The sequence below is a fragment of the Protomyctophum bolini genome, assembly GCF_963924005.1.
Source record: "Protomyctophum bolini genome assembly, chromosome: 1".
Taxonomy (NCBI): domain Eukaryota; kingdom Metazoa; phylum Chordata; class Actinopteri; order Myctophiformes; family Myctophidae; genus Protomyctophum; species Protomyctophum bolini.
This window is the reverse complement of record NC_137862.1, coordinates 34,956,685-34,981,722: the sequence shown is the minus strand read 5'-3', so window position 1 is coordinate 34,981,722 and position 25,038 is coordinate 34,956,685. Positions and strand designations below refer to the sequence as shown.

The 25,038-nt window shown below is 41.1% G+C and overlaps 1 protein-coding gene across 2 annotated transcripts; it reads left to right on the top strand.

The window, feature by feature from the left end:
* Positions 1-1,366: 1,366 nt before the first annotated feature.
* On the top strand, positions 1,367-24,357 carry trim66 (tripartite motif containing 66). 2 transcript variants are annotated; one of them, XM_080767568.1, is made up of 20 exons: positions 1,367-1,410; positions 3,965-4,287; positions 5,109-5,337; positions 6,883-7,012; positions 7,868-7,984; positions 8,425-8,539; positions 8,888-9,034; positions 9,298-9,415; positions 10,795-10,982; positions 11,311-11,470; positions 11,550-12,013; positions 14,424-14,600; positions 15,653-15,800; positions 15,897-15,972; positions 17,065-17,245; positions 18,948-19,897; positions 20,197-20,323; positions 20,493-20,567; positions 21,367-21,519; positions 21,633-24,357. In XM_080767568.1, the coding sequence occupies exons 2-20, from the start codon at positions 4,183-4,185 to the stop codon at positions 21,867-21,869; spliced, it is 3,897 nt and encodes a 1,298-aa protein (XP_080623694.1). In that variant the 5' UTR covers positions 1,367-1,410; positions 3,965-4,182; the 3' UTR covers positions 21,870-24,357. The 2 variants fall into 2 exon arrangements, with proteins under 2 accessions (XP_080623694.1, XP_080623693.1); XM_080767567.1 differs by lacking the exon at positions 1,367-1,410 and having other exon boundaries at positions 2,771-4,287.
* Positions 24,358-25,038: the final 681 nt, after the last annotated feature.

The following is a 25,038-nucleotide window of genomic DNA, read 5'->3' as shown; positions in this document are numbered from 1 at the left end:
TTTTTTGGTTAAAACTACAAGTTTTTTGTTAAAAGGTTAAATCACTATATTGTGATAGTCATTGCTAGAGAGTGTTTGTTCAGTATTTCCCTGGCTCTCAAGCTCTTTAATAAACAGAGACTCCTGTTACTGAACAAACACACTAGCAATGACTATATATATCACAATATATTTTTAATCAAAGAAATCACTTACACTTGAATTTTGAGGTAGCCTACTTTTACTTTACTTGAGTAGTTCCATTTCTTTAGTTTACATTGTATGCATCTAACCCCACTGCATCACAGAGGTAAATATTGCACTTTTACTATACTCAAAAATATGTATTGTATATGTAGTAATAATAATAATAATAATAATAATATATTGGGGGAATGACATGCACGAAATAGGGACACCGGATAATAATCAATTCTTAAATTCCAGCCTCCAGCATAACCTCGCGTCACTAGGCTTTCCACCTCGGAGGAAATAGATCACAGCAGGTAGCCTGCCTAGCACCACTGCACCAGGCAGTCAAATGGATAATTCAAAGTGCGTAGGCACTCCCGTTTCTGCTAATAATGGTTCACTGACTGGTGGTGTGACTGTGACTATCATGACTGAGAGTGAGAGTGCAGAGTGCTTCTTAATGAGAGATCCGTCCCGGCTTTTAACGGTCTCAGACTGATCCAGTTGTACAGTAGCCCACATAACTTGATATTATTATACTCAATTATCACCCCTGAAAAATAAAGCCTAGACGAGTAAATCACACGATTAAAGGCGAGACTACGCAGCTCCACAAATGTGGGCATCGCAAAGTTAGGCCTACTTAGAGTTAAAGCAGAATAAGAATATGTTTACCTTCAAAACAAAAGCTGTTTTCACGAGTCGTGGAATTACGTTTTAAGTGTAGAGATCATATAAATTGTCACCTCAACATTGTCATATTGTTCATTTATGAAATAAAAAACAAAAAATAAAACCGAATAAACATTAAAAGGTGCCCAGAAATAGAGGGTAGGCCTATGCTATGCTCTTGCATAAAGTTAGTGGCAAAGTGAGTTTAATGCAGTTTCAGATAGTAGGCCTATACCAATTCCAAATTTGTCTGCTCATTTCCTTGTGTAAAGTTTCATTTGATTAATATCGGGTGTGAGTTCTTTCTCCTGATTGGATAAAATTGCCATCCTGAGACCTGACATTTATTTTTCTGTTTAATAATTAAGAGCCGGACCGGAGAATAAACGAATCATTTCCACAGGCAGCAGTGCACGTTTTCTTTTTTTATATGCCTATTTGGGTTTTATTTTGAAATATGTAACCGGATGTTTTATCTTTCATTCTGGCTTACAAACCTTTCTGGACCAAAGAAGAGCGACATCCGATGGGGAGATTCCTCCAGTGATGCTCACTGCTCAGGTCAAGGTAAAGAACGTAGCCTACTGTTGACAGACTTCTTGACATGACTGGCAGCCGGGTGCCCGGTAACTGTCCGACAGCGTAACACAGTTTAATATTCATTATATTTAATTGTTCGCTATGAATGAACATGATGAAAATCGCGCATAATACCTGGCTTTTATCCCTTGTTGGATGTTTTGCATGGTTGTGACTGTGAGTGTGCGAAGGGAATACATTTTGTTCAATACAATAGATAGTTTATTGGTGTTCGTAATGCTGCTCTGAATTGAAACGATCGTTTAACGATGTGTTTATTGATTGTGTTATGGTGTTGTATTTGTTTTTCTTGTGGGTTGTAGGCTACTGTGATGATCAGATGCTGCGTGTTTTGGGCGTCATGTCTTAAAACAAAAAAAGCAAAAGAACAAAACACAAATGTAGAAAAAAGACTGGCTTATCACATACCCAATGGGATATTAAAGCAGATCAAATGTAGTCTACGAGGAAGATGTAGTCTGTATGTAGCCTGCAGTACCAGGGTGTAGCCTATACAGTACTGATTGACACTGATTGACGTCTTGCCTTAGGCTATGTTATTTCTCAGTTTCCAACCACATAGGCCTATGTGTCAATGTAGTGCTTAAGAATATTAATGAGATTAATAATAAAAAAATCTATATGACCTGGATGGAATGTAGACATAAAGTTTAATGTACTGTATGTATGAGGATTCGGGAATGGGGTAAAGAGAAAAAATATTTCCCTGATCAGGGTACTATAGTGATTGACACACCTCAACTTTTTCAACATTGCATAATTGTCACTGATTGTCATTGTATTAATTCAGACCACCACAGTACCAAACTAACATTTCAAATATATTAAATCAAATTAACATGAAAGTTCAACAAAGTGTTTTGGCATTGATGACCATAGCAGTTAAAATAATGGCTTTCTGGGAAAACACCAAGAAGCTAATGTTAGGCCTACCGGTACTCATTTTAGTTAACAGTTAAAATAATTTAGCATGTGATACAGAAACAATTTAGATTTTCCCCTTGACAGGATACATCAGGAGGTAATTTCCTGATCAACTGTCAGGAGCCACTCCCTGGTTTGAAAATGGGGCCAGTATGCCAAAGCAATTTCATACCCGAATCAATGCTTTATTAAACCAAAGTGGTTGAAAACCTCAAGTCTACCTTTGGCTTAAATTATGCATTGTTTATTTGTATTGCTTATTCAATAAAAAATGGTCAATTTGAATCTGCTCTGAAATATAGAGGATGTTAGCTGAAGCACCCTACTATGGAATATGGATGGAGTCAAGGTGTAGGAAGTATCCTCTGCTGTATAATAACTTAAGTTAATTTGTCACTGTGATGGAAGATAATCCGTCTTTTGACAGATGTAAAGGGTATTTTCACCCCATAGTTAATGGGTGTTACAAAGGTGTGCTTTCAAGGGACAGATCACTGCGCAGGGTTCTATTATTGTGTCATCTCCTGAGATGGTGTGCTCTAATGCTGTGCTTTATCCACCTTCACTTAGCAAGGTAGAACATCTAGGAGTGGTATATGAGAGATAAATGGCTATGATGTGCACTGGAAAAAAATAGGTTTTAAAAATGCCAGAGAGTGGAGTGAAGGAGAGAAGCAGGCAGAATGCACTGTGATTGACTAATTGTGTTTTTAAACTGGGTCTTTCAGGACACAATGGGAAATGGGATGGCTCTGAGCTCCCCTGTGAAGCACCCAAGGATAAGAAAGTTGTCAGATTTGTAGGTCAGGCTGCAGGGGTTGTTGTTAGGCAGACTTGCTCACAGCTCTAGATATGTGGGGGTCCCATGTCCCTCAGCTAGGGGGTCCACGTTTCTGTTGCTCTGTTATTGAAAGACTATACTCCACACCGTTCATTTTACAAGTTCCATATCTCCCATAAGTGTATTCTACATTTTGATGATTTAGTTCCACTGTATTGTAATACAATACCATCTGTATTTGAGTTTCCTTTTTCCAGCTTTTAAGATAGCTCATTTTATTCTCCTTTAGTGTGTGCTATTCCTTCTCTCTGAAGTGCTGTGATAAGATCTTAATTGATTTCACAGTGTTGGAGGGAATATCAGCACTGTATCCAATCCCATCTGCAGCTCATCAGAGCCTGACCCGGTTTCGGTGTGCTACGTTAGCATGTGGTTCCACAGGGACCTGTCCCCTTCTTGTGCTGACACAGGGATGTCGAAAAAGGGCACAGCCAGCCCATCATAGCCCAGCCCAGCCCAACCCATCCTAGAATGTCCCCAGCGCGACAGCCCAACCAAACTTAGACCAGTCCTGCCCTGGACCAGTGCCCAAAACAGTGCTCACTCACACTTCCTTGCCTTCAACATTGTAGGTCATTTATGGTCGATCCCTCCATTTTGAGAAGGGCTTCCGGGGATATTTTGCCCTAGAAAAAAATAATAATTATCTTATCTCCCTAATTCCCAATTATTATGCACAGGCTTATTTAAGAAAAAGGATTAGGTTCTCTCTCTCTCTCTCTCTCTCTCTCTCACTCTCTCTTTTTTGTGTGGCAGTTTTACCAGAGAGCAGCAGAGGATGAATTTGAATGTGACATTCGTTTCTCCTGCCATGAGAAGTCCTACACATGGATGAACAGGATAGGAGGGATCAGAGCAAGACTGTCATGTAAGCCGTCTCCTCTGGGGCCACCTCTCGGTGTGCACTAGCTGTTTCCTGCTGCAGGTAGAAGTGTCTGTGTTTTGCTAGTGTCACTGAGACTCCTGCAGGCTGCATGCTGTCCTCTCCCTCCCACAGAGAGCAACAAATCTGCTGGCCCCCACTTCCAGGGCTCACCAGAGGACGTACCGGTACTCTAGCTGGCATTGAAATGGAGAAGGTAAGACATTTCTTGCAGTATTCCTTGCTGTATAACCCCCCCCCCCCCCCCCCAACCGTTCCTGTCTTTCTAAATAGGAAAAATAGTTCACCAGAATGTCATTAAATGATTTTCTGCACACAAACAAATCACAGTGCAAAATGTTGAGGTTAATGTAGTGTGTATGCAGCAGTATGACTGGGGTAATTATTTGGATTTTTGTCATTTTTTCTGTGCATTTTATTATCAGATTAATTTAGCTAGTAGCTGTGCAGAGAATCTTAGCTCCTTCATACTGTAGCTCTTCCTAGGGTTGGCGACAAAACAAATATTAGTTATTTGATCATATAAAGGCAGTTTTCCCCTAACCAATTATGATGTTAAAACATGCAAGTCTTTATTCTAGCATTGAAAATATGCAGCGCTATGTTGTGATAATTATTTTCATAATTATTTATTAATTGTTTTTCGACAATTGAATATGGATGTTTATATTCATCTGGTTGTTACGTACTGGAGGAGTGTGTGATTTTATCCCAAACTTAAGATGTAACGGACACTTAAACTTGCTTGCCACAATCTCACCTTGTGTGTGTGTGTGTGTGTGTGTGTGTGTGTGTGTGTGTGTGTGTGTGTGTGTGTGTGTGTGTGTGTGTGAGATCGTAGCAGTATTATGTCATGTATTATTGTCCTATTGTTTTAACTGCACGCCTGTTTTAATGCCGTTTTGTTTTGCGTTTGTTTTTATTATCTTTTCTGCTCTGTAAAGCACTTTGAGCTACATTTATGTATGAAAGGTGCTATATAAATAAAGTTTATTATTATTATTATGTGTGTTTCAGAGCTGCTCCGAGTGCTCGGAGCAGAGGGGCGCGCAGAGCCTCTGTACGTTCTGCAACAAGTGGTTGTGTTACCAGTGCACAGATATGCATCAGCACCAGAAAGCCACAACCACCACCAACACCTCCTCCACCCAGTACACAGATTTGCATCAACAGGCAAGGCCCACCTCCACCCAGTGTCCTGACATGCACCAGAGAGGCACCGGCACACTGACCACAAATGAATCAGGCAAGCATTATTATCTAATACTGTACAAGCCCGCCTCATAGGACTGAATGTGAATGTTTTTTTTCCCTTAAAAACATTCACTTTGAAAGAATATATAAATTCAAAGATTTGCGCCACATTTTTACGATTTTTCAAAAATAGCAGACCTACAAGCTCGTAGCGCGCCACTCGGCGGTGTGCTATGAGCTTGTAGATCTGCTATTTTACAATAGCTAAATTATAACATGTTTAAAACACCAAAAGGGGTTCCCGCCCAAAATGGGTTAATGTTGCTCGTTGTGTTTATCTGTGGTACCTCACAAGTATAAAATCACAATTCTGATTATTTTCAATTCATTTTTCAGCCCTTTTATGCTTTCTTCACTTTTCCTATTTGGGTTTCATTGTTTGCCTTGCTTAATGCGTACCTTTTATTTGTTCATCACGTCTCATTAAGAACATTGCAATTTATTATGCATGACTTCAACATGGCTCTGGAGAAGTCATTATTACTCATACAGTAAAGTGCTTACTTATACAGTAGATTTACGGTACTTCCCCTTAATGTGTGGCCCAGATTCTTAAGTGCTCAAACATCTCACACAATTGTGTCTTTTCTTTTTCAAGATGTTCAGTGTATATCTAAAAAGCTGGTATTTTGTATCTCTTCACATTGCACAACCATACTTACATTTATGTTTTCTTTGATTAAATGTTTATTTATCTGTGAGAACAGCCTTGTGAAAGTGGCCATGTGGTTATGAAGCTCTAGGTTACACAGGCAGGATGTGGGCACTCAGCTAAAGTTGATGCTGTGTGCTCTCTGCCGCAGACCCCGCAGTCATCAGCTTCTAAACACACACACACACACACACACACACACACACACACACACACACACACACACACACACACACACACACACACACACACACACATGCATGACTGTGTGTGTCATCAGCTTCTGAACACACACAGTCATGCGTGTGTGTGTGTGTGTGTGTGTGTGTACGGCCTAAGTTATGTGCTTATTCACCGGAAATCTATTGTTTTAGCTAAATAGATTATTTAAATTAGGCTTCATATAATTGTTCAGAGTGCACATATGACCTATTTTGATATTTGTGACAGTTATTTTGGGGACTGTCTGTATGTGATGCGTGCGTGCGTGCTTGGGAGAGAGAAAGAGAGAGGAAGAGGATTGTTCACCTGTGGTTTTTGCGTTACCTCACTAACAACTTCAACATTCTTTCCTTTTACATTTTTTATTAATGTGAATATCAGAACACATATAATCATGTAATTAAAATACAGATTTTGTAAACATGGATCTTTTTGGAAACCTTGGTAATTTGTGGTTATTACTTGACCTAAACAGGCTTGATCATTTCATGGTTTTAAATACTATACATGTTTTGTCTTAATTTATTATGTCAGTACAAGCTTCTGTTCTGTCAAAATATTGTATGCTTCAGTGACGTATTTGTGTCACACGCTAAGTTTTATTGTGAATTGGTTCGTTAAGCGTCTTTCCGTGTTTAACGCATCCCCTCCACCGTCTTTCAGGTCCAGGGCTGCATCCTCGCTCCGTCCTCACGTGCCACTCACACAGACAGGAGCCCTTGGAGCTGATCTGTGAGTCCTGTGACCTTCTGTGCTGTAACAGCTGTCACCTGTCCACCCACAAGAACCACAGGTCAGTGCGCAGACACGGTGCACAAGGACAGTGCAGAGAGGGGCTAAATATGGGTTCAGAACTTCCTGGGAACAACAACACTCTCCTAATGTCTTGTCACTTGTATCAACTTGATCTGCATATAGTATCCTTGGCCTGTCTAATTCTTATTCAGTATTCATGCAATGTTGTGCTCTATGGTGTTATGGTACAGTTGTTGCCTCCTAAGGTCACTTGCATAATATCTTCTCCCTAGAGAAGTGAATTTAATTACGCCACTTTGTATGTCCAAAGGCAAAGCAAAGAAAGTTTATTTGTTTATTGTGTAAAGAAAAGTGTTTTCAACAAAAGCATTTTAGACACATATAAAACAGGTCTTTTGTATACAATTAAATAGTTAAGTGAATAGAAAATAAGAATAAGCTCAAATTATACAGATACATATGACAAGAAATTAATCTCAGTAAAACCTCATTAAAATGCCTTCAGCTTTGATTTAAAAGAACGAGAGTTGTGGCAGACCTGCAGTTTTCTAGAAGTTTGTTCCAGATACACTGTGTGGTGCATAAAAACTGAAAGCTACTTCTCCACATTTAGTTTTGACTCTAGGGACAGAGATCTGACCTGTTTTCAGACCACCTGAGAGGTCTGGATGGTTCATAAATCGTTATGTAGCAAAAGTTCATAAAACAACAGTAGTATTTCAATCAGTTCAACTGATTCAAATCGGACAACGAGCTGGTGTAATGTTTTGAGAACTGATTCACTTTCTTAGTTTTACTAGAGGACTGGAGCAGTAGTATAGTAAAATAATGCACTTACTTTGGAGCTAACCCTGTGGTGTACTCTGTGTACTGTACTGTACGTTTCCCCCAGGTTAGTGCATATTGGGAAGGCCCTACAGGACCAGCAGTGGCTATTTGAGAGCCTGGTGGCCCAGGTGGATGAAAGGAGGTCTGCTGTTGAGAACACAGCCAAACAGATAGAGGACAGGTCCGTTTACACTCCACACATACTGTATACAATCACCAAATCTTCCTCAGCAAACACATTTGGGATTTGAATTGAGCGAGAGTTATCTTGACAACTGTTACATAAATTCATCTTCGAAATCATAATTTTGTTCAGCTTTTCTGGCATTGCAAAATTACTTCCTTAACCCATTTTGGGCGGGAACCCCTTTTGGTGTTAGCATTATGTTATGCTTTAGCTATTGAAAAATAGCAGACCTACAAGCTCGTAGCGCACCACTCGGTGGTGCGCTATGAGCTTGTAGATCAGATTTTTTTTAATCGAAGAACATTCATTTTTAGAATCTGATCTCAGGTCAAAATGGGTTAAGGTATCAGTTGAAACAAAACAGCAATGCATCCAAGCCGTTATTGTGATTTCTGTCAGCAATCAGCGTATCATTTTCTGTCCTCCCATCTCAGGCTCCATGGGATAAAGATCATGCACAGGAAGGCTGAGAACCAGATTAAAATGGCCAAGATGATTATGATGAACGAGCTTAACAAACGGGCCCACCTATTAATAGAGCAACTGGAGGTAATTTCTTTCTCTCTCTCATATCCCTCCATGATTCAGTTGACCATGAATCTACATGCAAAGGAATCAGTAACCAACATGACCTAATCCGTCCTGAAAGTGAGCAAAGCACAGGCCAAATAATGATAGTCGGACCAGCTTAGACCAGCATTTTGAGAGCTAATTCTGTCCAAAAGAAAAATTTGCCATTTTTGATTATTTTATTAGATAATAACAAATGCAAAACAGTACATGGTACAGTCAAAGCACATTTATCCAAAAGGAGCACCGATGAGTCCGCGATCCATCCATGACATGGTGTGCAAGTACTGTAATTACCTTTGGTGGCGGTTTTGTCTCTGTGTTTAGAAGATCACAGAGGACTTTCAACAGAGTCTAGAGGACCAGTTGCAGGGGGCGATAGAGACGTGTGGACAGCTAGATCATGTGCAGAGGTTCATCACTTGGGCAACAACCCAGCATGGCACGAGTCCAGTGCTCTTCAGCAAGGAGCTGGTAAGACCACTGTGGGCCACAAGGGTATTGCAAGTGGGCACCCAAATATTTGGCAAAACACTATGATTTGTATGTTAAATATAACATTAACGTTTAAAATAGTGATACCAATGGTATACTGTGTTACAGAACTAGTATACTAGACCTGTTGAACACAATCAATTGATTGATCATAAGTTGCTATACTGTATAAACGCACCATTTACCAATAACTAACATTATGAATTATGATATGATTCTTTCCATTCTGCCTCACCTGTCAGATTTCACTTCAAATGCAGCAGCTGTTTGAATCATCATTCCACCAAGACTCTTGGGTTCCTGTCAAGATCAAGTTCAACTGGGATGCTAGCTACTGGACTAAGCAAATTTCCACATTAGGTGAATTTAATTTGACACAAGCTGATTTTTATATCGGTGTGTATATTAAACACAATATATATATTTAATGAGTTGTTAATGTTCTGTTTGAAAGTATACTGTAGGTCGACCCGGTTTCGTCAATATTCAGGAGAAACATGCAAATTGTGAAGACCTTGTCTGGCTGGCCCTGACGTGAGAACTGCACCTTGCAACATCTGATGAAATCCTCTGCGGCTAGATCAGGGAGGAGTTACATTTCCCAAAAGTCTGAGTAATGATCGACAATGAGCAATTAATCCTTCCGCCCATAACATAAGAATAATAAACATCTGTTAAAGTTTCATCCTTTATGACCTAGCCACTGGGCATGTCATTATAGGTGAATATTTTCAAAAACTTTCAATATTTAAAAATAAATTGCAGTTGTACAAGGCAAGCTCACATTGCAATGTGATGCGATGATGTGAGTAGATCACCTACTTTTGTTATTTGTCGTACAAAGTATAAGGGGTTAAATGGATATTTCGCTCTTTTATCTTCTACTCAGGCTTTTGTGAACACCCTGGACAGTTATTAAGTTGCTTGTTTCAGTATTTAGATATTTGATATTTATTTTATCGAACACGCCCCTATACAAAACCATCATTTTAACCATGATAGATACAGTGGAAATGGTTATATGGTGACTCATACTGCCCTCCTAATATGTGAGGGGGCCATGTTTTTTCAATTACTTTTTCATTTATTTTTAATATTTATTTAGGAAAATGAAAATAATTAAATACAATAAAAACTTTATTAAAAATAAATGAAAAAAGTAATAAAAAAAACCCACGGCCCCTCACGTATTAGGAGGGCAGTATGAGTCACCAGAATGATCCAGAAAAGGTTGAGAACCACTGAAAACAGCGTCCCCTGCTGTGTTTCCTTTGAATTTGCCTCAGGGGGCATCCAAGCCCCCAGAACAGCTGGCCAATGTTGGAACTGCAGGCGGGCCCGTGCATATAGCACGAGGAAACCCTGCACAGCTGGGGATTAACTTTGTGCACTTGTTTGCATTTGGACATCACATTTTGGTGTTCAAAAGCGTTCTTCCGGGTGCTTCAAAACACCACTGAGCAATTTCCATTGAAATGAATAGCTGTCGCTCCCGGTCCGCTCTCTATCCTTTTATAACTATGGGGGCACCGCCCAATAAAATGTGGATGACAGGATGTTGGCCCGTTTGGTCCGCCCTCAGCCCTTCTCTTCCGGTGGTGCGTCTTTGATTACACTCCTACTAACGACAAATCTACACGTTGTAAACGAGGATGCCGACAGATTCCGCCGCGGAGCTCTGAACCGGTCATGAGAGATCACTGCTGTACTAACCCATCTCTCTACATGTTTATGTGTAGGTGAGCTGGCTGTAGAAGGAGGAGACTGCAGTTACCCTGAGGGCCTTGCCTGTCCAGACATCCTGAAGCCTCAGCCCATCGCCTGTCTGTCCCTGCCCTCCGTGTGTCACAGAGGACCAGGCCAGGGCTGTGGCTACCAGGCCTGCTGTCATCCCCAGATATGCTGCATGCACTGCATTCCCTCCAAGGTTGTTCTAATTTACATATTAATTACATATTAATTTTTATTATTATAAAAAAATTGTAATATTTGTCAGGGGTGAAATGTTCACAGAAATAGTTAAAATAGCTTTTACCAGCTCACAACGTGTCGCGACATTTACAATCTCTATGATTTTAGTTAATTTAAGTTAGTTTTGTAGTTTTGGTTACGTTCTTTTTTCTTTTGTACTAATTTTTATTTATTTATTTATTTAATATTTTTTCCCAATTCTAGTTTTAGTAAGTTTGTTAGCTGGAGTTATTTAGTTAGTTTTCGTTTCTATAATACGGTCGGTAACCCTGATTCCCTCTCAGACCGACATGGCTAACCTGGAGCAGAGCCAGCTGGAAGCCGTCCCTTACAGCTCAAGCTGTGCTCAACCTGCTCTGCTCCAGAGCCAGCAGATCCAGAGGTGCTGTGGTCCAGCCAGTCCCACCCTCATGCACTCGGCCATACAGTGTCCCGCTCCCCCAGGTTAGTACAGTTTAAAGAAAATGTTTAATTATTTCATTAGTTTTAGACTGTTAACTATAATAACCTTGCTACTCCCCAGCCATGGCACCCACCCAGCTTGGTTCCAGTCACGGATCCCAGTCACGACCTGCTACGCCTCAGCTGCAACTGAAGCCTCACCATCGCCAATGCCGCACGGAACAGTATTCCGACTGCCAAGCTCAGCCTACTGCAGACAGCGAAAGGACAGGCCAGGGTCAGTGTCAAGGAAAAGTGCTGGCCTGCAAAACGTCACAAGCACAGCACCTTGACCAGACGGCCACTGACCGAGAGATAACGACTGAAGAGAGCTGGGAGCCGAGATGGAGAGGCGAGCAGAGCCTTGGGCACATGCCGCTGGTCGAGAGCAGAGATGCTGTTGGTAGGGTGTCGCAACAAGGAAGGCGGGAGTACATCTCCCTTGAACAGCAGCAGATGTTCTACATTTCCCCAGCAGCAGAGCTGAGAAGAGAACAGCAGGGAAGCAGACTTTCACTGCCACATACAGACTACAGAAATAGAAGGGTAAAGCAGCCAATAGATCACTCATCACACATCACATTATTATTCATGCTTTTTAACCACTAATACCAGCCGATATATAATCGCATCATGATGTGTTGGGAACTAGTTTAGCTATTTTAACTAAAAAGACACGAAAAGAAAAAACATATTACAATAAAATAAAATAACTAAACAGTGCGAAAATATTCACCTGTAATATGAGCTAAATGGAGACAAAGTCAGAAACTGATTAAGACTCCCAGTTAATCCATCAATTTTGGGGTGAAATTTTAATATAAAATGTACTCGAAATTAGATTGGACTGAAGCCCTTCATTGTCTCCACCAGGCTGAAGGCATGGGGAGAGAGTTTGTTTTGCACTCTGTCCGTCCGTCCGTCCATCCATCTGTCCGTGTACAGCACACACATTTCATTACATTACTCGTACACATTATAACCATACATCACACAAATCGGTATACACTATCTCTATAGTCATGTGATCAACACGGATCTGTTCCATTTCCCATATTCCATCCTGTTTGGCTAAGATTGCCTTCCAAAGCTTGTCGAACAAAATCATGAATACAGAGTGCCATTTCTGTGAAATGATGCACGCACATTCTAGGCCGAGAACGAAATGCCACTTACATTTTTGAGTGGTGCAACCGTGCAACCACTCCCTTACAGAGCTATGTGTGTGGCTGGCTGGCTGGCTGGGTGCCAGGGTGCCTAGCTGGGTATGAGCACGAAAATATCATGGTTGTTTTTCAACACCTGTGCGCAACCTAACACACACACACACACACACACACACACACACACACACACACACACACACATGCATTTCTGGGGGTCTAGATGTTCCCGGAGACCCACCCGGGGACCCCCAGAGACCCCCACATAGTAACTCTCATTTCTACCGTTTCGGACGTGGGGCGGCACGCAAATGACAAACACAAACACTCCTATCCTCATGGCGGAGACCTGTGCCACTTTTTCAAGTTTACAATGCACATTCTAACAGTGTGACATTTGAACAGGCAATTGGAAGCAGTACGTACAAGACAGCAATAGTGAATCTTGTTTCACTATTGGCACACAGCCGATACCGAAGGCTTTGTCTTGATGAACAGAACGAGCTGTCATACTGAAACCAGATGGTATGACAGAATGCTGCCTCTTCTCTTATGAAGAAACACTGATGGTAAACAAAGTGCTTCACTGACTAATTAAACACCTAAACAATTTGTTTTAAAATAATAATACCACTGTTATCATTAGTTCTCTTTATGTCAGGGGCTTGAACAACCACATGAACACCTGTCAAAAATGTTGCAGTTGCATGATCACAAACACAATTATTTGCACATTCAATTCATAGCATCTGAAAATGAGAAAAAACTAAACAAAGAACACTTGGGTGCAGCCATACGTGTACTTAACATGTCTTTAATAAATCACTAAGGGAATAGTGGGAAGCTGACAGTGTGATTTAAGCGCTGGTTACCACGCTAAGATAAATTCCTACCCTTCATGATAGAGAGGCTGTATAATCCCTCTCTTTCTACCTCTGCATTACACTCCCTCACATCTCCCCTTTGGGGCATGGAACAGGTAAGTGTTTTAATCACATGGTAATTATAAGGACATGCTTATTCTCCCTTGGCCTAAATCTGTATACATTTGAGAAAAAGCAGGGAGGTGGAGAGAATGAAGAGCTGAGTGCGGAACGAAAACAACCTAAAAACAAGTTATTTTTCAGGCAGGCATTGTACATTTGATATGTGTGATCTGTGTGTGGAAAAACATGTTCAAGTTTTTATTTAAGAAGAAAGGTAGAGATTAATCAGTGCTTTGCAAGTGCCACTTATTCAAATGAGCTCACCGCAAGCCTGCTAGTGGATTTACATAAGATAATTGATGTTGTAACTAATCCCTTCATTATCCTGAGAATAACTGTGATCCTTGCAGTTGTATGAGCGTTGCTTCATGTTTGTCAAACAGACCCAGAGTAGACTTTGACATGTTTTTATCAGTAGCCTATGTGTACTTGCAGGGTACGTGCACACATATACTGTGTGCGTGCGTGTGTGTGCATGCGTGCACATGTGCACGCACATGCACAACTCATATCACTCGTCACATTTCCAAATTATCATCTGTTGTATATTCTGTCATACGACGAATAATCTACAAGTCCACGGGGCGATGCGTTGTAAGCTTGTATATTTGTTATGTTTATACATTGTTGTATATTTTTGAAGATTTTTGATAATAATAATAGACCGTTTTTGAGAGAATTTGAAAAATGTCTCCCAATGGCATGGCCCAAAAATAAGTTGAAAGTGGTATGAAATTGAATAGGAGCACCTGTGTGTACCGATGGCATACTGTACTGTACTGTACTGTACATGTGTGTTTGTGACAGACTCGATCCACTTCGTTGGAGGTGTCAGCCCATGACGTTCAGAGTGGCAGCAGCTCAGTGTGTGGGAGGAGGAAGAACCGTTCCCAGAGCATCCCAGCAGAACTGGCAGCCCCGTCCACCAGCCCCCCCACCGATGAGAGGCCCGCTGGGTCCGCATACACATACAGCCTGGATCAGGTGCCCATACCACCATGAACGTTAATTTTGTCGACTGAAACCATGACGAAAAATGTTCGTTGACTACCTTTTTTCACTTGCGAACAAAATAAAATCTAAGCTATGATGACTAAAACTATGTGCGTAGGGCAACACGTAGAGAGGGGAAACAAAATGTGCCAAAAAGTTTCAAGCCGACCCTCATAATAACTATTTTCTCCGCGGCTCTGCTGCGTAATAACGAACGCCCATGCTTGCGTCCTCGTGCTCCAGATATCCCTGAGCAACATAAGTGTTCTTCATTCTGGACGATCCCGACGCGATTCAAGGCCATTTTGGAGATATAATCCCTCCATCTGATCCTTGGTCTGCCCGGAGGTCTCCTTCCAGTGGGACGTGCATCGAGGACCTCCCTAGGGAGACGTTCGGGAGGCATCCTTACTAGATGCCTGAAAACCACCAAAGTTGGTCGCTTTCCAAGCGAAGAAGCAGCGGGTCTACTCCGAGTCTCTCTCACGTGACTGAACTTCTCACCTATCTCTAAGGGAGATGCCAGCCACCCGTCTGATAAAACTCATTTCGGCCACCTTATTCTTTCGGTCATGACCCACACTTCATGACCATAGGTGAGAGTAGGAACAAAGATTGCTCAATAGACAGACAGCAGTACAGCGACTGCAATACTGCCACTGCTTCTCCGATTCTCTGGCTGATCTCCCCTCACTCGTGAACAAGACCCTGAGATACTTAACTTCACCTGGGGAAATGTCCCTACTTGGACTTTAGAGGTGCACAATATTGTTGTTTGAATGGCTTGAACCTTGAACCTTATCACATATCACATGTTTTCCTATATCATGCAGCCCTCCATTGTACCAATGGTAGATACAGAGCCTGTTTAATGACTGGGCCTGGAAAAATCTGGATGGGTCCGAGTTGTGGCATGCAGAACAAAACAGTGTATTATAGTGGAACACGTGTGTTTGCAGCTGTATGCTTTTCACATAGTGTCTTCAACTGAAATATGACATTTTTCTTTTCATGTGATCTGAATGGTGTGCTTATCTTCTCAGTATGATGTTGTGGATGCTAGACAGAGGAGAGCTTCAGATGGGGTGATCCAATGTCCTGCCAGGGAAACCTCCACTGCTGTTCCGCCTATGAGAGGCCAGTCCACCATGCACCTTCACCCACCCTTGTTGACCTATAAAACTGAATCAGGTACTGGACAAATGATTTAACTCTTCTACTCAAATTCTCAAATAAACTAAATGCAAACCTTTCTGTATACATCTTTGTAATCTTTTTCATTGCCAGATAATGCTTATGGCTATACAAATGAAGAGGTCACTAAAGAGAAGTACAGAGCACTGAGGAACAGCCAGAAAAACAGGTACAGTGTACACTGCCTGGCATGAATTTATTATAACTCATTAGAACTAAGATTAACACAATACTGCCCAGCCTTCCAGGCCATAGTGTGGCGCCAGTGCCAGAAAAATCTGTATTTGTTGTGTAGATGTAGGAAACGGAGGGACGACAAAGAGATTCTATATAAAGAGGCGACACTCTCAAATATTTGGAATCACCACTAGATGGCGCATCGGTAGCGCTTTGACGTCATCACACCAAGATGGCGGCGGGAGAGGATAATCTTAGAAGTGGAATAGAATGACTTCAAAGACTCTTTTTGGAAGCGTTCGGAAAGAGCGCACTGTGCAATGCAAACTAATACGAGAGTGAGCTCCCGGTGAGCATTTGCGAACGCACCCATGTTTTTTAGAGCAACCAGAAGTTGCGTCATCACACCAATATGGCGGAGGCACTGGGCGCTGGTTGTTACTATGGGGTTTAATGAGAGTGTCGCCTCTTTATATAGAATCTCTTTGGGGACGAGGCCTCCAGAGCAGCCATGATGATCAGCACGGCTCGGATTCATGTTCAGGCTATAAACATGGCATTTTATGCCATTCTGAGCACAAATAAGACTAATAACCCTGTGTGCGTGCACATGTACCACTGATTCATCATGTACGCTGTTTCTACAATGGCCTATGGATGCTCGTGCTGGAAGCTAACGGAGGCTAAAGGTTAAATCTTTTTTAATCAAATCTTGTGTATCTCGTGGATGGCTCAGATGGAATTAATAACTTTCCACAAGATATCTCGATAAAAGCACGGAAAGGGTTAAGAGGAGGAGGTGGGGATGGATTGGCCACATGCTCTGAAAGCCCAATACCATTACCAGCATCACACGACAAGCCCTTAGTGGAACCCTCAAGGCCCATAAAGAGAGGCAGACCAAAGAACACCTGGCTCAGGGACCTTGAGACTTTCACCAAGCTGACAAGCTGGAAAAGAAGGGACAGGATAGAGTACTGGTGGAATGTAGTCTACGGCCTATGCTCCATGAAAAGGAGCGATAAGTAAGTATTATAACTAAGTGAAACCTATGTCAACCATCTCCTGTTCTTTTAAACACCAGGGAGGCTCAAAAGGAAGCGGGTAGTCCCAGGGTTCCAATGGTGTGCTTAGAGAGGCTCAAAGTCCTGGTGTCTCGCCTCCCTCCACACGGGAGGCGACGGAGTGACCCGCTACCAGCCAGTGGATTGGAGACGAGTGGTGCTGTCCTACAGCACAGAACCTGGAGAAATGAGATGACAGAGGTTGGTACTGTTTCCTTTAACCACATTAAACCTAGCGTCCGAATTGTGGCGCAAACATTCTGCGGAAATAGCCAATCTACAAGCTCACAACGTGCTACATTGCAACACCATTTCAGCTTGTAGATCGACACAGACATTTGGTGTGGAGGGAAAAAAGGAATGTACCTGGTATAGAGTATATGAAGATTGCTGTGTAGAGTATAGTCAGTAAGGGTCTATTAACCCATTGATGCCTGGTGCAACCTATACGTTGTTCTACCCTTGATGCCGGCCGTGCTCTCTGTGTCTCATCAGCTATTGCTATACATGTAGCAACATAACTATTAAAAAAAAATAATGAAGCAGAATTTGAAGGTTTTCAGAAACCTTAGGTCAGGCCCTAGAAGGCGTTCCCAGATTCGGCCTCAGGCATCAATGGGTTAAGGGGCTGCGTAGATTTCTTGTGGGTCTCTGATGTAATATGTATGACATCATATTGATGATGTTAGTCTTGCCAAAATATGGAGGAACAAAGTGCTTCTGAGACTATGAATCGCGGGTATTGCACATGCTGAGTTTGAAGTCGATTGGTAGGGCGGTCCCCCAAGATACACTGGTGACACGTATTCACTTACACCTGCAGAGATTTTGTGAATTTATAGAAGGATGTGGAAAAATATCCATCCCAAAAAAAGAATTCACAATATTATGTGATCGACTTCCTTGGCCCACAAGACATTTGGTGCTGATCGGTCAAGTGGTTGAGAGATTAGCCATGGATAGATAGGCACAACCACAGACACACACATGAACGCTCTTCTAATCTAGCCCCCTAGGAGCCATGAGGTAAACATAATGAATTGCAGTCACAGAACACAGCATGACGAGAGCTTCAGACAGAGACACTTGCATCAAAGGATTTTACACCAATTTATTGCAAAAAGAAAAAAAAAGGTTATACAGTTGTATTGTGTAGGAAAGGCTTAGCTCTGATACTTACCAATGATTTCTATACTTTCACATTCAAGTAAGTTTATTGCCATTCATCCAAACACAGGTTTATGGATGAGAGAAATGTCGTTCTTCACGGACCAAGGTGCGAACACAAAAACAGCACATAAATGTTACACAGGAAAAGCATCACACTACATGTATGAGAAATAAACTTACAGGATGTGACATGGCATGTGTGACTACTGGTATTTAACGTTCGGTGTGTACTTACAGAGGAAACACTTTTTTAAATTGCTCAATTGTAACTGTCCATCCAATCTATAGTGCACGTACCATACGGTACGCAGTCAAATCCACTGCGTTTACATGGGCAATAATTCTGATCAGAAATGTGTTTACATGTACACTAAATAAAAGTGATACGTGTTTTCATGCCCCAAAGTATTTAATCCAAATATACAGTTTGACATACACAAAGTAGTTCTGCCTGTTTCTTTCTGACACACGTGTTGGTCATTCATGAGCAGGTTAATTGAGAGGTGTATATTCCCAGAGGTGACCAAGAAGAACTCCAGTCATGTGAATTTTGAATGTATACTATAAATGCGTATAATACGTATGCATTTTCCATCTGTACACTCTCTGAATTAAATTATTCTACTGTGTATATTGTGACTGTCAGACCTGTCATTTGAAGATGTCTGGAGATATAAATGCATAATACATGCTGTATGTTCTACTGTCTTCTGTGTTGCACTTGCATGTGTAGGGAATGGCTGATGGCTCTGATACCATAAGGCCCATCTTGTCGCACATAACGCCACCATATACATCTGAGCAACGGAGCCCCAGGCAATCTACCACACCCCCGGGCATCTGTGAGTTGCACAGCCAAGGAAAAGGCAGTTCCCTTAAAGACCTTGCTCAGTCGGCTGCAGCCACTGACCCAAAACATGAGCCGCAGCGCTACTCTGCAGCACCTGACCTTGACTCCGACTCAGAACCCAGGTCAGGCTCAGAAGAACTTGAACTGATTTCTGAACCTGATCTGGATTCTGAACCACAGCTGGAATCAGACACACCGCCAGAATCCGACCATCACCCGGAGTCTTCATCCGAGACTGAAGGCGAGTCGATGACTAAGGGAGAATCTGTGGCTGAGATGGGGCTCTGTGGGACAGCTGACATTTTGCGGTTGTCAGAGCCACGGGCAGAATATGAACCTGACCCTGAGTCAGATACAGGAATGTATTCAGACAACGGTGACGAACAGGACGCTGACGTGGAATCAGGCGATGCGGAAGCAGAGTCGGACATCCAGCCCGACTCTGATCCTAGTTTAGAAGCCGATTCTGATATTGTGTCTGATCAGGCCGGATCTGAGCCGGATGTAGAATCAGAGCCAGAGTTAACCACTGACCAACCACAACCACTCCGTTCAACCACTACCGACACCGATGATCCACAACCACTACGCTGTGACCAGCAGGAGGGGCCCCCCATTGGTCCTGGTCAGAGACCCCTTCTAATTGCAAACTCTTGCCCTCCGAGGGTTTCTGACAGGCCGGTAGATGCTCAACCCCAGCAGAACAAAACAGAGATGGAAAGTGAGGACTATTGTGCTGTGTGTCTTATTGGTGGGGACCTGCTGTGCTGTGACCGCTGTCCCAAAGTCTTCCACCTGTCCTGCCATATCCCTCCTCTACGATGCTTCCCCACGTAAGCGCCTCATCTCATCAGACCAACATAAAACACGTATCTGTGTTTTCCATTGTATTCCCTTTCTAATTCTTAACCATGTTAGCCCTATAATGCTTTGTCATAATATAAACATAAAACACATCGAAAATAGCCGATCGGCAAGCTCACTCTTGTAAATCTACGTCGTATTTTATTTATTTATATTATTTTTCATTTATTTAAAATGTTCGCCTATATATAATAAATTAATGCATGCCCAAAAAGTGGTTAAAGCACCCATGTTGACCTTTGAATACACTGCTGTTGACTGTGCACAGGGGTGACTGGATCTGCACGCTGTGTAGGGATGTCATGCGGCCAGAGGTGGAGTACGACTGTGATAATGAACGAACATCTGGGCACCACGCATCATCAGCCCGTGGACTGTCCACATGTGACCAGAGAGTGAGTCCTTTTTGAAAAACCACAATTTTGCTGTACATCAAAACGGTTTGAAATTAAACATGGATAACATTTTAATTGTAATATAATGTATTTGTTTTCTGGATATATACAGTTAGTATAGTCAGTGTCGCTGCTGTCTGTGTTTTGGTCTAACTTTATTTTTTGGTAGAAATGTGAACGACTGACGCTTTTGATCTTCAGTAACATCCTAAGTGCCCCGTTCCATGAGCCTGTCAGTCCACTTGTGAGTATTATTATTATTATTATTATTATTACTTGTGAGTAGGCTAAACATGTTTTTCTTTAGTGCTCAGCTAAAAGCTAGCTGCAGTCTGCACTCTCATTTATTTTTCATTACACCATCAAGGTGTCTAAATGGTTACTTACATATATGAACCTTTTATTGAAAGGATATCCCCTTGAGATGTATCATCTCGTTTTCGAGGGGGTCCAACCAATAAAGTCAGTGATTTCGTTTTCGAGGGGGTCCAACCAGGGGGGCAGTCAGACGGATATTTTGTGAAGCCACTAAGGAAATGAAAGTTCATATAATGGCCTGTTGTGGCGCTCTCATTGGGCTCAAAAAAACCCATAGCCCCATAGAAGTCCATGTATTTGGGCCCAACTTCACCTAGACTGTATTACCTTAATAAACATGGTCATGAATACTTTTTGCTTCCAGTCACTAGTTTAAAGTCTCATTTCTAATGTCATAATATTCTTTTTGGAAAATTATGGTCCCATTTATTAGAAAAATGACCATAAAGTCGCGCATGTTCTGAGGGGCGTGGCTACCGTTACAGTCTATGAACGGGATCCCCCACCCACTCGAGTCAAAATAAAAACCAACGAAGAAGAAGGGTGAAGTCCCGCCTAACCAAAAATAGTCCCTGGACAAAAGATTGGATTATGAACATATTTCAACATTTCATGACTTATACTACATGATTTTTATGACTTTGTAAAAAATGAACAAAACTGATAAATTGAATCCAGTATGGCCCTTTAAATCATAAATCTTTTAATACCACTTTTGCACACAGGCTCGACATTACTACCAGATCATCAAGAGGCCCATGGACCTGGCAGTGATCAGGGCCAAACTCAACAAGAGGAGCACACGCCGTTATTACTCAACTGAGGAGTATGTCGCTGATGTATATCTCATGTTTCGGAATTGCGCAAAGTTCAATTATGTAAGTCTCTTCAACAACTGGGCTTACAATTAAAACCATTATAATTGCCCATTACCTAGAAACCAGTGGAATAACACTGATCTGCGTGTACTATGTTCCTCACTCCACTATAGCCTGACTCTGAGGTGGCCCAGGCTGGTCATAGCCTGGAGGCTTTCTTCAACTCCAAGTTGAAAGAGGTGTTCCCAGACAAAGTCTTCCCCATGGCTGAAGAGGAACCTGACAGTGATGAGTATGATGAGGCCTATAGAGCCACAGAAAATGGCTTCCCCTTGCCTGATAGGACAGAGCAATGCCACAGGAAGAGGAAGAGAAGACATTCTGTCAACTCAAAGAGACATCAACTCTAAAGGTGAATTTACACTTGCATGATGATGCAAAGTGACGTGATGTGATGCAATGTGATGTTTGCTCGAAAATGAGCTATTTCTGTTGAATGCAACAAGGTATAAATTGAGCCAGGCCCAGGAGAATGACCTACAGTAGGACCACAGAGATAAGTATGTTCCCAGACCCCATTTTGAGAACCACTGGTTTATCCAACCCCACAACAATAACAAGAGTTGGTGTCGAGTGTCCTTGAGCAAGACTCTGAATCCCTAATTGCTCCTGATGTGCAGGTTGGTGCCTTGCATGGTTTCCTCCTAGCCTGGTTCCAGCCCCTGAATCGCTAGCCACATTAAAAAATTATGTTCAAGAGGAAACGAAATGAAACGAAATGAAAATTCAGGCTGAGTGTCAGGCTAGTTTCCTCCAGCATCGGTGTGTGAATGGGTGAATGTAAATCTCTGTAAAGCGCCTTGGATAAAGGCGCTATATAAATGCAACATTTACCATTTATTGTATTTAACTCTGCACTGATGAAGTATTGCTAGGGAATTTCTAAACTGCTGTCTGAAAGTAAGAAGATGTACTGCAGTTTTATCTTGAAGTCAAATGTATCCAAAGGCTCTGGGTAGTTTACCACAGTGATTATCAATCTTCTTCACTTCAAGGACCACCAGTTTGGTATGCATATAGAGCAGCACTATGTAGTTTGGCGTATCAGTGGCCACTTTGGACACAAATAACATGGCAGCCAAAGTCTTTGACTTCATTATCCAAGAGTCTCTGTAAGCATGTCCAGCCATGTCTTTGTTTCCCCTATACATAGTACTGGTAATACAGTCAAGCCCCTAGCAGGGAGCCCCCTGAGTCTATACATTTATTGAAGGATGATTCATTTGTTATTGCTTAAATATGCAGCTTTATAATTTTGTGGGACATGATATGCTACATACTTGTTGTTAAGAAGTGACATAGTGCTGCTCTAAGCAAGGCACGGACCCCAATAATAACTGTACAAATGTCCATAACCATAAGTGTACAACCAAATGGACCCGTATTTGTATACTCTCAGAGTTACAAACCGGTAAGGTTGCTGGAATGACCTCAAGGACCCTTGGGGGTTCCCAGACCCCTTTTTGAGAACCACTGGTTTATCCAACCCCACAACAATAACAACAGGTGATGCTGTATTTGTTTTGATAAATTATTTGTATACACTAGGAGCCACTTACTATAGTTTGGCAACATTATTGCTAAAATCATAGTAATTCTGTACATTGAACTGTCTTTACTGTAGTTGGATGTTAATTTAGAAATGTATACTGCACTCTTGCTATGCGCCTTTTATTAAGTGGATTTATGGCATTCATTTTAGGGCCATATAAATCCTGTTTAAAGTTTGATTATATATAGCACTTTGGAAATGTATTATTGGTAAACGCTTACAATCTTGGTAAATGCTTGACATTTTTCTATATTTAAAAGTAAAACTATAGAACTTTATTTTAATATATTTGTATTTGGCATTTTAGTAATTAAATGATTACAGGCAATTGTCATGTTGATGGAATTAATTTGATGTAAATATTTATTCTGTTGTTTTTTCAGTACATGTCAGGGAGATACAATTCATTTTGTATGGTTTAGGTTACCTTTTCAGTGGAGTCATATCAAGTGTGGGTGATAGAGGGCACTCTTTCCACATTCTGGAGTTTGAACTAGCCATCTAACCATCCAGAATATCTTTGATCATTATCACTCTATTCATATAAGTCAGTGGAGTGGTATTATAAGAAATACATTTTTTAATAATCACAAGCATGATTTGCCTAATGAAACATTTGTATTTCACCAGTGTTTAGGAAGGGTGTCATATCATATAAATTTCTCAGGCTTAATAAGTATTATGTTAATTTAGCATTGATCATTTTTCTAATTAATTAATTTAGTAATTTTTAAGTAAAGGAGAAAATTATATACATTTCCTGCAGTTGACATATATAAGTCAAGCTATTAAATGTGAAATGCTTTTTGCAATTTAAGATAGTTTTTTTTTTTTTTTTTGCACAAGTTATTGTTTTTGCACTCTGATCAATGTTTTGTTGGAATTTAAATGTATACATTTACTATTATGTCCTGTTATATTACGGAAGAATAATCCTATCTTACCTCTGTGCTAATGCATTCTTGATTGATGTATAGTTAACTGTTAAAGTATTTTCTTTACTGTTATTGCCCGCCATACATGCTGTCCTACATATTGACATGGAATATTGACATACATATTGACATTGACAAGAGAATCAATTGATTCCCTATTTTACAGGTAATCTATTCCTCCCCTCATGTTACTCTATTTAGAGTGGGTTCCTCTATTCTAGAGGAAATAGCATAATGTGATAATAATGTAATATTTGTTTTAGTTTTCATGATTAATTCTTTGTGATTTTGGGGACACTGAAGGGTGTATAAATTGTCTTCCCTTTAAAAATGTTTTGCTAGCTGCTATCAACTTCAATATCCCTTGTTACTGATATAGTGAATTAAAATATTCCACTCAACTCTGAGGTGCAGGAATAACACATTCAGCATGTTTGTCTTGGATGATATAATTTGGGTTCTGTGAGCAGTCAACAATGGAATGAATCACAGTTTGATGAATTATCTGTCTGTGGAGTGAGACATGTTGGGGCCATCTATTCAAACAAAGACCTTTGGATAATATATTTGCAAGTAGGCCCAAATATAATGCTGTTTTAAATTAACTATTGTTTTTGGCCATTATATTCACAGCAGGGACGTCTGGATTTTCCAGTAGCTTTCACATTAAAATATTGCAATGAGAAAGGCAGTTTATAGGAATCCAGTTCTCCTTGGTGGGAGATGCAATCATAGCAGATTAATGATATTATCATTTTAACAGGCTTTGGAAAATGTGAAATATAAATCATACAGCAGCTTGACAGTAGTTCACTAATAATTGATGAAAACATATTGTATTTATGTCGGCAGCATAATTGCATAAACAATATTTAATATTTCTACAACAACAAATGCCAGACCTCTATGATAGATTGAGACAACTTCTGTTGGATTGTGAACTGAGCTGCTTTCACAGGCTTGGCTATTCTCCTCTTGCACAAAGTCTAAGGGGCGGAGTCTAGCCAAGTACACAGGCCGGGGCTTCCGCTT

What these genes read in the sequence shown, in the direction of transcription:
- trim66 (XM_080767568.1), top strand. Translation starts at nt 4,183, where the DNA reads ATGCTGTCCTCTCCCTCCCACAGAGAGCAACAAATCTGCTGGCCCCCA. An exon ending in TATTAATAGAGCAACTGGAG is followed by an intron (nt 8,540 to 8,887) that starts GTAATTTCTTTC and finishes CTCTGTGTTTAG; the next exon opens with AAGATCACAGAGGACTTTCA. An exon ending in TGCTCTTCAGCAAGGAGCTG is followed by an intron (nt 9,035 to 9,297) that starts GTAAGACCACTG and finishes CTCACCTGTCAG; the next exon opens with ATTTCACTTCAAATGCAGCA.